General features: G+C 46.4%; 1 protein-coding gene across 5 annotated transcripts in view; it reads left to right on the plus strand.

The window, feature by feature from the left end:
- NTRK3 (neurotrophic receptor tyrosine kinase 3) overlaps positions 1-17,711 on the plus strand; it is a 231,968-nt gene that overhangs the window by 198,660 nt on the left and 15,597 nt on the right. For all 5 annotated transcript variants that reach the window (XM_009470065.2, XM_087743749.1, XM_087743748.1 and 2 more), the window contains one exon: positions 15,823-15,981. In XM_009470065.2, the coding sequence (XP_009468340.1) occupies positions 15,823-15,981 (159 nt within the window). The remainder of the gene's footprint in view (positions 1-15,822; positions 15,982-17,711) is intronic.

The raw sequence follows: 17,711 nt of genomic DNA on the forward strand, positions 1-17,711 counted from the left end.
TTATCTTATTAGCAAGTAGGAATTAAAGAATTAAAACTACTCAGGGGGGAAAAAGGAACATAACCACTCTCCCTTTGCATCCCTTCTGAAACAACCTTGCACTGTGCCCTCAGAAACCCCAAGCTCAGCCCCCTTGGCTTGACAGAGGATGGGAATCCCAGACCAGTGAATGCCTGGGCTGAAAAACACTTTCTACTCTGCTATTCCTGTCTGAAAGGGTGAGCTCAGTTAGGTGTACGGAGAAGAAGAAGAGTCCAGCAGTGAGATCCCAGCCTTGGACTGGGCTGCAGGTCCCGTCCATGCTACCGATGTCCTCTGTTGCCATAGGAAATTCAGTTAGTCTTTCTGTGCCTCAGTTTCCTGTTGTTAAAAGGTGATCCCTGCTCATCTTCACTGAGGAGATTCACATGAAAAAAAGATTGCAAGGGACACAGTCATTATGGTGTTGGGAGACAGGTAAGTACCTTAGAAATACCTAGGGAACCTGTGAGCTGAGACATTTGTGGTACTGGTTCAAGGAGAGTGAATTTTGGAAGTCCTCAGTAGTTGGAAAATGCAAAGAGGGAAGCAGGTAGGATCCTTGTGCCCACCTCTGCTTGGTGTGTTCAGGATGGGCAGAACCAGGAGAAAGACCTGCTCCACCTTCTTGGTGATGGGAAGTGGTTAAATCTGGGGATGGAGATCCGCTAACCATTAGCAGGTATCTACACACTTTGCCATTGTTTGCCATCAGTAGAGCACTGCATCCCCCCACCCTTAAAAAATAATTCAATTAGGAGTAGAGAGGGCTAGAAGGGATTCCCTGGATCATCAAATCCTATCCCCTGTTCCATCAATCACATCAGATTTATCCTTTTCATAATCAAGCACCACTATTAAATGTGGTCCTAAGGGAAGAAAGTCCCAGAATCTCATTGCTTTAACTTGTAGATACTTCTAATTTGCAGTCTCTGCTTAGTCATGACCCGTTTGTTAAACAGCAGGTACCTGGCACAGAAGCAAGAAATTTAACACAGTTTTCTTAAAATAACCACCCAGAAATCCTATCCACAAAAAAATGCTGAGGTTGCAGAAGGGAACGTGCAAGGTCAGGTAATGATAATGGGGAGGCCCGGGCTCACACTTGCCTCTGCCTTGTAGTACAGACTTTACATAATCACCTGCCGTTAATCTTATATGATCCAGTTGAGGTACCGGGCAAAAGTACTCACAGAACAAAGGAACTTCTTTGCTATTCTTCTCCATAATATTCATTGCATAACCCTCTGTTTCTTTTGCCAGGATAACTAACCCTGAGCTAACTGTTTGACTATTTTTCCCTTTCTTGGCAGGCTTTTCCATGCCATTTATTACTTTACTGTACAAGTCACTACCTGCACAGCATCTTTGAGAAGTCAGTGAGTTGCATTGCCCCGTTTTACAGGTTAGAAAATGAAGCACAGAGCTATCAGCCATATCAACCCACAGAGCTGCAAGGGCAACTTTCGTTCTCCAGAATGCCCCTGCTTTATTCAGTGCAGTCTTACTCACTCCAAACCATGCAATTGCTACCCAGCCAGAGGAAAGGGGCTGCTGCAGCCATCTGCATTGTGGCACACAGTGTACGTTGCATGCCATGGAAATGATGGGATGCTCTAGACCCATGACTTGCTTTACAGTCTTGTCCAGTTAGTTAATCGGAGTGTGCACTGAATGAGGGGGGAAAGAACTAGGTGAGTATAGGCAAAATCTCTGTGTTACCCGTTACAGCACCCATTAGTTGTGACCCAGCCCATAGAGGGCAATGGCATGGAGTTGTACACACTTAGATCAGGCCACTGCCGCACATCATAATCAGCCAGAGTGACTAAGGAGGAGGGCTCACTTGACAAAAACAGGTTTGCAGCTAGGACGCCGAAATCCCATGTTTGCTTATTTAACTTGGCAGGTATTCAAGTGAAACAGGCATGGAGGGGAGGTGTCAGAGCTGATCTCGGTACCAGCGTGGGGGAATTTGACTTTCTATTTCAGTGCTCCTGTTTGGAAAAGAAATGCACTCAGAAACCTCTCCCCCCCCCCCCCCCCCTTTTTTTTTTTAAGCACTATTTAAATGTCATAAGAATCTTACAGTGCCCACCTTAATGTTCCTAACAAATTAAAATATTTTATTAGTCTATAATCTGAAAATCATTACCGTGGTTGCTATAAAAACCCAAAGCTCTCCAGAGGGAATGATGTCAGCAGGTCTAAAATGTGTGTAAATATATTTCATTGCCATAAAGGTATCAGGGGTCAGACAGGCAGCCCCCAGCCCTGGGGCGACAGGCTGTTTTCGTGGGAGGGAATGAAGTGCATCTCACAGTGGGGATGGAGAAAGCGGATCTCTTGGCTGGTTTTCCTGGAGTTTTGCAGGGTGAATGCCTGAGCTGCGCCTAGCTGGTTTGGATGGTTTCAGAGGAAATCATTGGTGCTGCTCCCATGCACCTCCTTCACGATGAGGGTAAGAAAGCGTTCCAGACAGCTCACCCCCATCACGGCTGAGCTGCTCTGAACCTCTGCCACCATCCTGCTAATGCAGACAGGATGGGTGCCTGTTCCCCTCGGGCATCCACATGCCCCTGGTGCCCCCTTCCTCCTGCAGATGACTCTGGATGTGTCCCTTTGAATAAGTGATGCCTAACACAGGGCAGGCAGGAGACAGCTCTGAGAAAGCAGCCCATACCCGCTGCCCCAGGCAGCTGGCACCCGGAAAGGCTGGGTGACAAAGTAGCCCCTGCTTTGGCCAGGTCACATCAGACAGTCCCAGAGTGGTGGCTCCTGAGCCGGTCCCTTGCCCTGCACAGAGCGAGTGGGCTTCTGCTGGTTACTCCTCACTGGCTTAGGCAAGTGTCAAATGGTTCAAAGATTAATTACCATTTAACGGGCTGTATTTCCATCTCTGCAGAAGGCTGCCGTGGAAAAGACAGAAGTACTGGGATAATTTACCCTGGTATTACACAGCAGATTACCCTGTACTTACAAGGTCACCAGTTACCATATAATTCAACCTCCAACGCAGGGAAGTCATCAATAGGTTTCCAAACCACTCTTCTTCCTGGTGTCAGAGAGGCAGAGGGGTGGCAGCAAAGTGCAGACTGAAACCTCATTAGGTGCACTTAAAGCTGTTAAATAGTTTAAAATTCAAGCTGGGAGAGGTGCAATGAGAGGGCAGCAAGGCCACCGGTACATGTCAGTGAGAGGGAGGAAAAAAACCCAGAGCAGTTTGTCTAGGAAATGCAGGAAAGCCAAAACAGAAAGGAGGGCTTTGAGGGAGCTATGTGTGCCAGGCAGCTGGGGGCTGAACAGCAGCAACGGCTGCTGCTCTTCAAGCTTCATCAGGGAGAGCTTTGCCAGTGGTGGAGGACTGTGCTGAGCCACAGAGCTGCACAGCTGCTGGGTCCTGCCCTGTGGGATGGTGTCCATGGGGCCATGTGGGATGCTGCAGTTGGGATGCCCTGTGGGTCAGGATGAGGGGTGGGCAGCAGGACACCCTACTTGTGCCTGCTGCCTCCCTGCCTCTTGCTCTGGATTGCTGTCCTCCATTTTTCACGTGCACCCAAATCAAACACCTACTCACAGAGCATTTCAAAGAATGACAAATGCCTTTGATTATCAAGCACAAATTCCAGTAGCAGTTCATTGCACCTCTCAGGTGGCTAATAAAGGACCGAGCTGGTTCTGATCAATATACAGCAAGTATCACTGTAAAGTGAGATTGTGCCTGCCCCGGGCCACGTTGCATTTTGTCTTTATAAACCCTGTCCTCTTCGAACCAAGCACAGTCCCTTGTGGGGTGGCAGCTCCCCAGCAAGCTTGTGGCTTTCAGTGTGCCAGTGAAACAAATGCTCTTCGGAAGCGATCCATGTAAAGAACCCAAGTCAAAGAGCAAAGTGTGTGCTTCTACAGCAATCATTATTTTAAATACTCTTTTATTACACAGCCACGTCTCCCTGACTCAGCCCCACAAAGAGTATCCATAAGGTCGACAGCTTCTGGAGAGGTGCAGCAGAAAAAAAGACAGTGTGAAGCAATTGATTGCTGAGGTTAGAAAGAGGTGTATGTAAATAATTTGGCTAAAGAATGATCAAAGTGAGGAGATGTGCTACCTGATCGCAAATATTTACAAAGTTGTGACCTTGAAGGTTAGAAAACTTTGAGAGAAGTATATAGAAGTTAGCACAGGGATAATGCGGTGAGGATGAGGCTGGGGAAAATCAGTGTGACAAGCACGAAATTTCCATCCTGTAGGCAAGATTTGCTTGTGATTTCCTGAGGGAGACCGTGGGTTGCCCACTGGGATATGTGGATGGGCACCCATCAATACCTTAGCAAATTCTTTAGGGCCCTCTCTCACAAAGGAAAGAGGACAGAATGAAATTTAACAGGGTTGTTTTTTTTCAGCTCTACTCTTTGGGCTGTAAAGCTCTTTCATACGCAGACATGCGTGTTATTGCCTGTGCATGCTGCATACACATACCTAACGCTCTTGGACTAGAGCGGCTTATCCAGAGGCAGTGAAACCAGCCAAGGCTTTAAGCCCAGCATTTGTAGTCACGTTTCTCCTTGAAGTAAATGCTTCAGCAATGACATAATTGAGGACTGTCCTGTCTGCTCAGCATATGTCTGCAGGGGTCATTCATCCTATGAAACACTGCAGAACATTAGTGGTTTCTTTAGACTCGCTTTCTCCTTCCGTCCTTCCTCTTGTGGCTAACCTTAATGGAGAGCTGGTGGCTAGAGACTCCTCTAGGAAAACTCGCCTGGTTCAGAGAGCTCACCATCTAGCAGCAGTCCTATATTGCAGCAAATACAGTCAAATGTGTCCTACCGGGTGCTGGGTTTGTGAAATGGTCCCAGAGGGGCTCACTGGGGTGGAGCGTCTGGCTGGCTGCAGGAAGGGGAGCAGAAGGCAACTAGTGATATCTGCAGTGGCCACTTAGAGCTCGAGGGCTCTAATGGCATCTGGGAACCAGGTTCCTGTGTTTGTGGGTTTGCTTATTTATTTATGCTCCTGGCTAAATAAAGTAGGGAGGAAGATTTTTAACACAGTGGTTAAAATGCATGGGACTCCAGCAACTCTGTCCTACTCAAGGGCATCCAGAAAACTTGATAACGAATGGAGGAAACTTGAATGCACAGAAAGTTTCATGTGGAAAAACAGAGTGGGAGAGGATGCAATGCTTGATTCCTTCAAATTTTCAAATTTAGTTTGTTTTCCATCTGAATCCTGCCGCCAAACCCCAGCCTCACCTTCTGCACATGCCTCCATTTTGGCTTTCACTGGTTTTAGTTCTGCCACTTCCCAGTGCTGCTGCGGCTCTCCCATCGCAGCTGTGCTCAGATGGGCGCAGTCGCTCTCTTCTCCTGTGCCTGTCCTTCTTTGGCTGTTGTGACCATCTGCAGCCTCTCCTCTGCATGCCACACCACCTTTTGACAGGGATGCGTCAGGCAGGCATGGGAAAAGTCCAGGGCAACCTCCTTTATTTTAGGTCTCAGGAAGTTTAGCCATTAGCAGCATCTATTCAATGTGTCCCTACAGTGGCCTAATTGGGGGTGGGGTGGGGTTTTCCTCTGCCGTGAAATGCAGCTCTCTATTCAGCAGTGCCAGAGCTGGCACAGCTTTCCCACCGGCACTGATGAGTTTAATCACATCATTAGTAGGTGTGACACTGCAGCCTCCGATGATGAGCTCTTTATTTTAACACGGCTTGCAATGCATTTGTCTGAGATGCCATCTGTGCCTGCACTGCCTTCATTAGGAGAGAAAGCGTATGCATCTCCTGCAGTTGTTCTGTATTTCTGTGATGTTTGCCTGCTGAGAAACCACTGTTCAACTAAAGGGTGAGAACTCATACCTGAAGGAAAGCACCATCACCCAAAATGCTTAAACAGGCCAAATAAACCATTAGGAAGCGCACCATTGGGAACCGTCCGCAATTGGCCTACAGAAAACTGGCTAGAAGGAATGATCCAGCCATTTTATTGCTGAAAGGTTTTCATCTTGGTAAAGCACTAAGGCCCCATCCTCTAATCTAAAGCACTGTAAATTTTCAGGAAAGTAAGGAACAGATTTCTATTTTAAAAAGAATTTTGATTTTTGTGCCTCCATACCATGATTGTGCATAAAAGTCTCGGGGTTGCCTGCCCAGTTTTTAGATACAAAAGATACTATTACAATTTGTGGATGATCTGAACACCTAACCTTCTCCCTTAAAAACTCCATACTCAGCTATATATTTTTATAGATGCCCCTTGATCAAGCAACAGGCAGCATGCTCACAGTGTTTCACTGCTACTTAACAAGATTCACAAATGACAAACCAGGCAGGAGCTGCCAGATCATGGTCCAGCTGCACGTAAAGAAAGGGACTGCTTCTATAGGGAGTTCCCATACCCCGCGTTGTATTAAATTTCTGTCTGTATGCTGCCGGGCCTATGCTCAGTGAATCTGACATTAACAAGAAATAGATTTCCAAACAATCTAGCTTAATGAATTTTGAATATTATTATGATTAATGCCAAGGCAGTTGAACTGATTATCCAGCATCCAGAAGTTAAGTAATGGAGCTTTATCTAAATCATGTGTATTCGTCAGTCAGGAATGGCTCTGGCTGCAGACAAAGACGGAGCATTATTGGCTACCCAGAGGGGAGTCACTGTCAGGACAGAAGGAGAGAGAGACACGATGGAAGGGGAGATTATGAGATACCAATCTGAAAGCATTTTAGCATGGAGTGATCGCACATGCAAGTGCTTTATTGGTCCTATTTCCTAAGCTGCATTTCTCAGGCCATTTTAAAACTTTGCTTTTATATTGCCAGGTTAAAATTTATTGGACAAATCTTCTTCCTACTTTCCAAAGCCAGAAACTGAGCTGATTTTCATTCTCTGCATCGCCAAGAGAGTGGAATCCTGATGGACGCATTTCTTGCATCATGATGGTTTAACTTAGCCTCTATCTGATTAGCTTTTGAGCTATTAAACACTTCTTGTAGTATTACCAGCTCACTGCAAAATGATAATGCAGATCAGTCATGGACAATTTCTGTCGGCACATACAGTCTTTGCAGACTACAGATCCTCTTTGAAGCTGGAACCAGCTGACAGCTGTGCTGTTTCATTGGTATTGCATGTCTCTGAGCAGGCCTGTCCTAAAAAGCTGTGGTATGGTGCAAGCATCTCCAGCCTGGTGGAGACAAATTGGTAAATCCATTTGGTGCCTGACAAACTATCTGGTGGCTGTAGTCTGAATAGGTTTAGTGGCCTTCCCAGCCTCTGCTGTTATCTGGGCAGTGACCAGGAGAAAGGTGGCTTAGTTGGTAGCTTTCAAACAGTCCAGATGTGGTGCCCATGTTGTGGCTGTGGTGCAGAAGACCACAGAGGACACCATCTGCATGCACCCCTCAGCACAGCTGCCCAGTGCCAAACCACAGCCAAGCAGTGGGACTCCTGGGAGGGCACTGGGTCTTCCACCAGTGAATCCTTTCCTAGTGCCACCACTTTCCTCCACTGTCTGAGATCCTAGTGTGGGGGTCTTGTCGTTCTGGGCCAGAAGAAGCTTTCAGTAGGTGGCCCAGGGGATCAGGAGGCTGGTCACCTCTCCTTCACCTGGGAAGGCTCTAGCAGCAATTCTTAGGACAGGGGTTTATGACCTGCTAGGACCTGGTGGTAGCCTCGCTGACCTCTTTACTAGGTGCTTTGCAAACTACAGCTGCTATGCTCCCACTTCTTCCCAGCTGAATGAGGCATGGCTCGTCTTTCTCACAGTTTATGTCCCGGTGTTGGAGATCATGGCTTTTGGAGCATTTACTTATATGAAAATGAAAAACTGACCTTTGGTCCTCTGCAGGCTGGTTGTACAGCCCTTTCCTAGCAGTGAGTACTGCTGCTTTGAGTTCTGGGAAGAAAAGGGGAGGAGTGAACTGTGGTAAGGAGCACACCAAATAGATTATTGGCAAACATAATTAAAAATATATGTGTGATTACTCCTCTGTTTCCCTTTTCTTAACCATCCTCTGCATTACCCCTGGCATTTTTAGATGGCAGATAATATAACTGAGAGGACTCTTGGGTACAGGCAGCTCTTAGAGCAGCAGTGATTTATCTCAGACTGCTTTGAGGTAGCAGAATTTACCTCTAGCTACAGCCACCCCTCCATGTCTGCCCCCTCTCATTTGCATAAGTAATTGGCAGCTTGTTAATGGCCCATTAGGAATTCTGAAAACCGTGGATTAAAACACACTCAGTGGAGCAGAGATGAGGGGAAGGGGGAAAAAGGCTGCTGTCCCTGCTTGCAAATTACACCGCTTGATTCAAAGTGATTCAGAATTACAGGTCATAAAGCAACTAGATTGTTAAATGAAGTAAGGAAAAACAATGTCAATGGCAGGCTTTATTTTTAGATTCATGTTTAAACACAGTATGTGCATCTGGGGGGAACAAACGGTCCCTTGCCAAACGGTCCTACTGACAGCAGGAAGGTCTCACCGCCTTCTCAGTTTCACATTAACCCTGCCTGGTCAGTCTTTCCTGCTCCTGAGCAAGTCCATCTGGCTCCTTACACCATCTCATGACAGGGACATTTGGTTTCTTTCCTCGTGCTCTCTCTCTGGGTAAGTCCAACCCTCTTCCCTCTGGCAGCAGGTGACCTGCATCTCCCCCTGCTTTGGACAAGGCTGGGACACCCAGCACAGCTGCATGCAGGTAGGAGAAACAGCTACAGGTTGCTTTGTGCATTCTGTAAATCTCAAAAAATCCTCTGTGATCCCTTGCAAATTGCTGTGAGATGTCTTCAGTCACTGGCATGCAGGGGAGCAGCAAGCCCCGTGATGCGGCACTGCCAAAGCCTGCAATGGAAGAGATGGCTAGGTGCAGAGGGTGAGGATTAGGAGAGGATCAGATCTGCAGTGCCCAGAAAGTGGAGCCGACACATGAGGAGTGCTGCATGGTGAGGACACAAGAAGTCAAGTGAGTCAAAATGTTTGGCAGAAGCTTTTTGGGTTTTGTTGACTGGCTTTAAGCTCACGTTCAGCACTGGCTATGACAGCAGGGACAGCAAAGGCACAAGACCTGAAGGCAAGGACAGGGCTACGCTGAGAGTTTGCAGTGACGGCTTTTCAATCACTTAGAAGAGGCTCAGCCTGGGGGTGGTACGGCCGTAACGCATGATGCCTTTCAGTCAGGGGAACACCTCAGGGATTTTTTGAGGCCAGAGTAATTCTGGAAATGGTGCAGTCTCAGATGTAACTAGTGACCTTCTTTCTGGATAAGCTGAAAGGAAATTATTACAGATAAAGTACTTGGGAATCACATCCAGTCACAACTTGCACCTAAGTTCAGCTGCCTCTGATGTAAACTACTTGGGTACTTAAGCGCCTAGTAAAGTGACAGTTAAAACTATGAAGTGCAGGACAGCTAATGTTCAGCAATGCTCAGCTCTGTCTGGCATGTCAGAGTTAATCCCTCTGCTTTGCAAAAGGTGCCCAGGAATCTGTCAGGACTCACACAGACAGAATACTGGCACATCTGATGATAGACAAATGTCTTTCAGTGCTGCTGGATCCTGCACTGAAGGCAGGGAAGGAGTGACTCCTCCTGGAGACCCAGCCATGAGCACGTACGGCCCTTTGCCTCACCCCTGAGAAGCCACCTTCACATGCCCCGACCTGATCTGACAAACTTCAGCTCACAAAGACGTGATCTACAGCAGTTTTGTTTGTTGTTTGTTTTTCTCCAAGAGCTCAACTTAGCCAAACAGAGAAGCTTTTCCTGCTTCTTGCTTGCATTGCTTTTTTTTTGTCCTTGTGTCCTCCCGGGTGACCCAGCCACCTGTGGCTCTTATTCATACAAGGCTGTCCAGAACTGCTGAATAACACATCCTGCCTGCAGCAGGAATGAATGTGTCCTGATGGGGACATACATCTGCCTGCTGGGGGCAGGTTCAGAGCTAAGTATCTTCCAGGGATCACCCAGCTCCTAGAGCTGAGGTCTAAAGAACATATGTCCTGGTGCAGCCCAGCCTGGGATGACAGCCAGGTCTGCAGTTAAAGAAGGTCCCAGGTCATCCCTACCTACAGCAACAGGAACAGAGACAGCAATCAGAGAATGTGTGTCCTATCACTAGGTTGTGTGGATTGAGTGTTGAGTGGATTTTTTCCTGGAGAGAAATGGTGCCAAAGCCTCAGCTACTGCTACGTGATTCTGTACAAACTCAAACGTCTCAGCTTCCTGCACATAAAAGGGAAATTCAAATAACGCTGCACCACATGAAGACACCTTCGGTGTTTCTTGTGACTTTCCCAAGGCAGGAGCAGGACCAGAGCCTCCCTGAAGTATGCCAGGAACAGGAAGAAAGATGTCAAATGACCTTGGAAAGCAAATGTCAAATGACCAAAGAAAATAAAAGCACTGATTTATTTTTTATTTTATTACAAAGTTGGGAAGGAAACTGCACAAAAAGGAAAATAAAACACAGCCTTAGAGTATGCCAGAGACCAAATTCTGTTCTTAGCTGAGATCCATGAAGCAACCTTCAACTGTGAGCATGGAGGGGATGGCTCGGTAGCTCCCCTCTGAATGCTACTTTGGGCTACAGCCCTGAAGCTAGTATGTGAGCCAGGAGGGGAAAAACAGGGCTGCCCACTAAGAGCTGTCTTTAACACGTTAGGGTCTGAATTCCCACCAGTCCAAAGGTCTCATGAGGGTTTTTAAGCCCTACTCTGGTTTTGATTTCCATAGTATTTCTGTTAACGGCCAAAAACATGGATATAGTGCGCAGTCTTCTCTGAACACTGCTGCTCCACTACCTGCTGCTGTACTGTCAAACTCATTGGGGATAATATGTCATATTTTCCCTTCCTAATCAGCTGGATGTCATTCAGAAAGCTGGGACAAGGAGAATTTTTTCCCCAGACACCAGCTTGCCTTGCTAACAGACAAAACTCGAGCCTTATAATAGTACTTGTATATAGCACTTATATAGCTTTACATCGTCAAAGTGCTGTACTAGCATTAAGTAATTATCTCTCTCCCTAATGGCCATTAATGCTGGCCTTTCACGAACCTCCCCCAGCTCCCCAAGGTTCATATCTAATACAGTAATAAGCTGCTCAAAGGGAGTGGCTGGGTATCCTGCAAGTCTGTGGGCTTGGATGTGTAATGAGGCTTCAGAACAGAGGCCAGGTGCCCTGGAGTATCAGAAACATGTGGCTGTAGGCCAGGTCATGCGCATGGGAATATCCATTAGAAAGGGATGGAAACGAGTAGGTGATACTGTGATCTTGAAATGGAGACAGAAGAAGGAAACTTCAGCCACTCAGAGGATATACACTGATTGCTCTATTTATTACCAGGACAGTACTGCAAACTGAAAGAGCAAAGCAGCGGGCATAACATGTCAATGTAGGTGTTGTGGTTTAACCCCAGCCGGCAACTAAGCACCACACAGCCGCTTGCTCACTCCCCCCCACAGTGGGATGGGGTAGAGAATCAGAAAAGTGAGAAAACTCATGGGTTGAGATAAGGACAGTTTAATAATTAAAATAAAATAAAATAATAATAATAATAATAGTAGTAGTAGTAGTAGTAGTAGTAGTAGTAGTAGTAGTAGTAATAAAAAATTGTAATGAAAAAGAGAATAACAAAAAGAGAGATAAATAAATCCCAAGACCGACAAGTGATGCAAATGAAAACAATTGCTCACCACCCACCGACTGATACCCAGCCTGGCCCGAGCAGCGGCCCCCCCCAGCCAGCTTTCCCCTTAGTTTATACGCTGAGTATGACGTCATACGGTGTGGAATATCCCTTTGGTCATTTGGGGTCAGCTGCCCAGCTGTGTCTCCTCCCAGCTTTTTGTGCACCCCCAGCCCACTCGCTGGCAAGGTGGTATGAGGAGCAGAAAAGGCCTTGACTCTGTGTAAGCGCTGCTGAGCAGTAACTGAAACATCCCTGAATTATCAACACTCTTTTCAACACAAATCCAAAACATATAGTCTCATACTAGCTACTGTGAAGAAAATTAACTCTCTCCCAGCCAAAACCAGCACAGTGGAAATGGGGAGTTGATCTAGAGAGAGAAAGTTAGACAGCTAAAAATGTCAAGCAAAGCTAGACAGCCATGGCAATGGGATAAAGAGGCCAGTCTGCAGGGCTATGAAGCATTAAAATAACAAGGAGAAAGGACGAGCTTGGCAGCATCATAGGATTTAAAGGGAGGAACAAAAGAGGATTTACTTACCTTATTTGCTTGAAAGCAAATCCCTCTTCCAGGCTGTGGAGTGTCTCCAGGAGAGTTGTTGCAGTGCCACTGTTGAGGACATATCACCCTTAGGGCCTTTAGAAGATGAACCTGCATGTTGGCTGGGCTCCCCCATCCCTGGCTCCCAAGGGGAATGGAGGAAGGTGGGGTGGGAAGATGACATGACTGTTTCAGAAAACGCTCAGAAGTAGCATGCTCCTGACAAGCATCAGTCCTGCATGGTCACTCATTTCTGAAATCTACCAGGCCCAGCTCTGAGCAAACAGGGGCTTGACTGAAGCAAACTTTTAGCTTCTCTCTACAGACACGATAATGATTCTTTCCAGAGCCAAGGTCATGCCATGTAAACCGGCTTTGCAAAAGAAAAAAACAGCATCCCTTTTTTTTTTTTCAGCCACATTTAATAGCATCATTTTGCTTTTAAGCTTTTGGCAGCGGCTGGTCCTCTAGAAGAAGTATATAGCTGTTGGAATCACGTGCAAGTCTATGCTGGCGTAACACAGATCACACCCACTATAAGTTATGCAAAGGATTTCTGTCACCCTGGACACACTCTGCTTCCTATGGCATCAGTAGCACAATCCCTCCGTGCTCAGTGCTAAATAATTCTGCTACACCAGCAAAGAACAGGGTATGGCTGACTGCAGACCAGGAAGACTCAACTTAGTGTTCACTTACCATACAGCTTCAGAGCAGGCCCTTTCCCTGCCTTCCTGCATCTGTTTTCTCATCTGTTAAACGGGAATTTTAATCCTAATCAGTTTGCAAGGGGAGCAGTACGGGATTGTCAAAGGTGATGCTTTAAAATGTAATAGTCAGCCTTATGTGCTGATCTAGACATTGGAGTGGTTTTATGGTACAGTTTAATTGATGCCTACTCTGCTTATAGCTAGCTAGTAAGTGCAAGACTTAACATTTCCTCTCAAAAATGTGGCACCTTGTTTGAGATGCAAAAAGTACCTCTGCAAAGAATACCTCCTCATCTATGAGCATAGCTGAGCCGTATTTTAGGATCCACATATTTTTGAGTGTTGCTTGGGTTTTTTTTTCCCCCCAAAATTAGTTTGATTATTAATTATTACCAGATTAATTTTTAGTAAAAGATATGTCTCACATGACAGATAGGGCTGAGAGGAATGCTTTGGCAGTCCCTGGACTCTACCATATGAGTTAAGACAAGACCGTGTCGTCACATCCTTGAGACAACTGTTAACTGTGTATGTCACTTGACTGACAGTTCTTCACCAGAATGTGTCTAGAGGAGACCAAAGACCTCAACTTTATTTTAGCTTATTAGAACTGAAATGGGACTACTAGCTTCTCTGTTCTGTTTTCAGGTCCAGATTCTCAAGTGGTGTAAATCAGGGTGCTCCCATTCAAGCAAAACTGCTAATACTGTTTGTGTAAGCTGAGGACCTGGTTCATAGATTCTGAACTGTTGTAAGACCTGTTCAAAAGGGAGTTAAGTGTGCTCAATATGTTGTATTACCTGTAATCTCAAACGATCCTGCAAGATTCAGGATATTGCAAATATAGAGAGCTTTGCAATAAGTAATCATTTTGAGATTGCTGGAAAACTGAAGAGTTAGTGCTACTTAAAGGAGAATAAAATAAGCATTAGCATAAAACAGTTTTTGCAACAATCAAGTTTGATGTATGTCCTGTTCTGTCGATAACATTTCCTGAGAGCCCTTCACAAGAAGGGAAAGCAACTTGTAAAAGCTGGGAATGCAGGGAAGAGCTAAAATTGCAGCCAGGGTTCAAAGGAACAAACAAAGAAAAGCATATTTCCATTTCCATTATGGGAGAACATTCTTGGGAGTTCAGAGCAGCAAGCTCAGAACACGCCAGCCAAGCCATTTCTAAATAGGAGGTGTAGAGCTGCAATGAGCTTTTTATCTTCATGCATCACAGTTTTGAGTGCTTCTGCACTTAGGAAAGAAAGATATTCCGGAAACCTTTAAAATCCCTTCTCTTTTTTGTAGAAAGAGGCTGTTTCAGAGTTAGAAAAAGGGCTGGTTTGCAGACCTCTGAGTACAACGCTACAAGCCCAGGTCCAAATTCTGCCAAACCCCAGAGAAGTCTGACTTGCACCCTCCGTGCAGAAAGCCTGCTAAACATCTTACCCATTTCACACCCTAGTCCAACACACCTCCCCGGCACCATTCCTTTTGCTTCTAAGCACTGCAGCGTGTCTCTATACTGACCCTTCCCCACGCTAGTTCTGCTTTAATCAGGCAAAGAAACGTGTGGCAGCTTGGGAAAACTGGCAGCTCGGAGGAGAGCTTTTGTTGGTACAAGAAATATTTTCATCCAAGCAAGCGCAACAATCTCATTATTTTGAATAGCGATACATGTGCTGGAAACCTAGATACCAGATACCTTCTCCCTGATCCGTCGTCATAGGACCAGAGAGATTTCTGCCTGTTTGATTTGGTTGCACTGCTACAAAGTTATTAGCACTTGCTTTTTTGGTGTCCGTAATGAGACAAGCAGTCTTCCAAGTGGTACCAAAAAAGCACTCTTTCTCATCACCACTAAAACCTCAGACATTTTACCCTCAGCAGAAACTAATGCTGGAGACTTGCAGCCATATTGCTTCCAGCACCGGCTGGTCTTATCAATTAGCTATTTCCCCACAGATGGTGCTTCTTATGTAGAAAGACAGAACAGAGAAAAACTTGTCCTGCTCAGAGACACTTGTTTAGAAATCTCTAGTGAATCCAAAGGTAAATTCATCTGCTTTCAAACTGTTTGCATGTATGCTGCAAACCTGCTGTATACCTACTGGATTCACGTGCCCTAGAGAAAGGTAGACCCTGACTGAGAAAGTGCCTTGCCCTGGCTTGGCATACCCCAATGGGACTTTGCCCATGGGCTCTTCCATTTCCAAACTCTCCAAAGGGTCTGGCTTTCCTGCCTCCATTAAATGCCGGGCATATCCCTGCCTGTAAGAGCCTGTTCTTTACAAACAGACCGCCTTTTTGCAGTGCGGTCCTGCAGTCATTTACATATTCAAAGCACTCTTTGAAAAGGCCTGTAGCACAGTTTTATGAGCACAAAATCTTTCATGCAATTAGGTGATGTGCAGATGCCTGTGCGTGGCTTTTACAAAGCCTTACCGAAGAGAGACAAACTTCATGCTGTATTTCTGGTGGGTGCCTCAGAGCACTGAGGCCCTGCAAAACTCAGCACAATACTTTGCTGAACACTGTCTCTTGTCTTGCCTCCTGGTTCATCAGGCTGTTGGGCTGGAGTATGCTCTTGGCATTTTGTCATTTGATTTCTTTACAAGCCCATTTTGGGAGGAGAGAACATCATTTATCTTGATACATTTCACTCCCTATCCATCATGTTAACCAGGTGGGATTGGCGGGCAAGCCCATGGGCGGTCGGGGAGGCAGTAGCCAGCCCAGCTTTTTTGAACAGCTCCTTGTTGATGTAGCTCACAGGGATGCCCTGAGTTTGTCCACATCACGTCACGGCTGACCCCTTCCTCAGGGCTCTCATCACTCAGATTTCCTTGTGCCTTTGCCCTCACCCAGGTTGGAGGACACACCATGCTGCCTATCCGCTGGATGCCTCCGGAGAGCATCATGTACAGGAAGTTCACAACAGAGAGTGACGTCTGGAGCTTCGGGGTGATCCTCTGGGAGATCTTCACGTATGGGAAGCAGCCCTGGTTTCAGCTCTCAAACACAGAGGTACAACAGTGCTGGGACACCTCAGCCGGAAACTGTACTTTTTACCATCTCTCCTTTCCAGATTGCTTGCAAAGCAGTTCATACATAGATGGTCCCCTCCTTGGCACTCCCATGGCTTTGTCTCTGTTTAAGAGCTGGGGAAACTGAGGCATGCAGGAATCAAAGGGCTCTGCCAAAGCCAGGTACTGGCTCATCCTCAGTCTCTCCCTTCTAAGTTCCTGACATACGTCCATAACAGCCACATCTGACAAACTCTTGGGGTGCTGCCAGAACTGAGGATACCCAAATTACTGCTGGGCTCTAAGTTATTGTCATCCCCTGTATTTCCTCTGCTCTCTTTCTCCTTACTTTATAGCTGAATCTCTCTCTTACTGCAGTCTTCAGTTTATGAGAAAGTGTTTGAAGCCTGTTATATAGCATGTGGCACATTTCTGTGGGACTTTTCCCCATAGGGATATCTATTATATGGTTTGACCCAGTTCCTTGAGGGTGGGATCCAAGGAGCTGGTTCGTCCTTGTTATTTCTTTGAATAGCAAAAGTTGCAGCCCATCATTGTAGGGCTGTACTGTAAAAATGTTGAGGGAAGGCTGCCTGGGATTAGCAGAGCGTCAGAGCTGAGGTTTGAGGCACATCAGCAGAAATGCATTGGTAGATTTTTGCTCAGAATAGCAGGGGGTATTATAGAAGAGGAACAAGATGCATTGACATAGCAGTGTGTGGGAACCTTGCACATTTTTATCCTACTGTGTATCTAATGGATTTCAGAAATTCCACCTTTTATAATGAGAAATGTGCATTTTCTGGTTTCTGGATACAGATCCCTTAATTAAGTGAGTTGCAGAGATGGCAAATCCAAGGTGTTGCTTTACAGCTCTAATACTTGCCCATTCGTGTGCTCAATGGGGCCTGACTGTATATCCCAAAGTAGCACACGCAAACATTTTAGAGACACAAACAATGGAATCGACAGCGACAGAAGTTATTTGTCACGCTATTTAATGAGCTGCTCTTGCATTTCCCTGGGAGGCTAAATACAAACACACACAAGTGAGCACATGTAGCTTGTACATGGGTGATAGGCATGCTGGAATATGACAGCTCAGCTATCCCCATGCTTTCTGTCTCAGTTTCCTTTGCAGGGCAGTAGGACTGAGAATAGTCACCCCTAACCTTGAGGGAGAAGGGCTGGTTAAAATCTGCAGATACAGCTGTATTGGCTTTGCTATTATCTGTGGAAAAAATCTTTTCCTTTCCTTTCTCTATCCACTTCTTTCTGAGAGCTGAGGACTCCCACCCCAGACCATGCTTTCCTGGTGGGAGGGAGCCACAGTAGCTCTCATCTGGCTCATTTTTGACAATTTCTGGAGAGGTGGGCAGAACCCGGGTGGCTGCAAAGGAGTGACACCTCCACCAGCTCCTGGATGGTGAGGCATCGGAGCAAGTCTCAGCAGCAGCCTGGCTGCAGCTGCAAAGCCCCATGGAGAGGCAGGTTAACTGAGTCTGTGCCAAGCTCCGGACTGCCAGGACTGGATGGTGAGCAATCACTAGGCTGGTCCAGCATTGCTGCTGCTGAGTGTGGACATTAGCAAAGCTGGGATGCCCGCTCCCTCCTGTGGCATCTGGATGCCCTCATACCCTCAGAGCATTTTTAGCAGTTTTTTTCAAGGGTGGAAGAGACCCTGCCTGAGCAGAGGAATGAGGCAGGGCACCACCTCGTCTGAAAGCCTCA

Source organism: Nipponia nippon, unplaced genomic scaffold, assembly GCF_047370975.1.
Source record: "Nipponia nippon isolate SJK-2023a ecotype South Korea unplaced genomic scaffold, ASM4737097v1 scaffold_9, whole genome shotgun sequence".
Classification (NCBI taxonomy): domain Eukaryota; kingdom Metazoa; phylum Chordata; class Aves; order Pelecaniformes; family Threskiornithidae; genus Nipponia; species Nipponia nippon.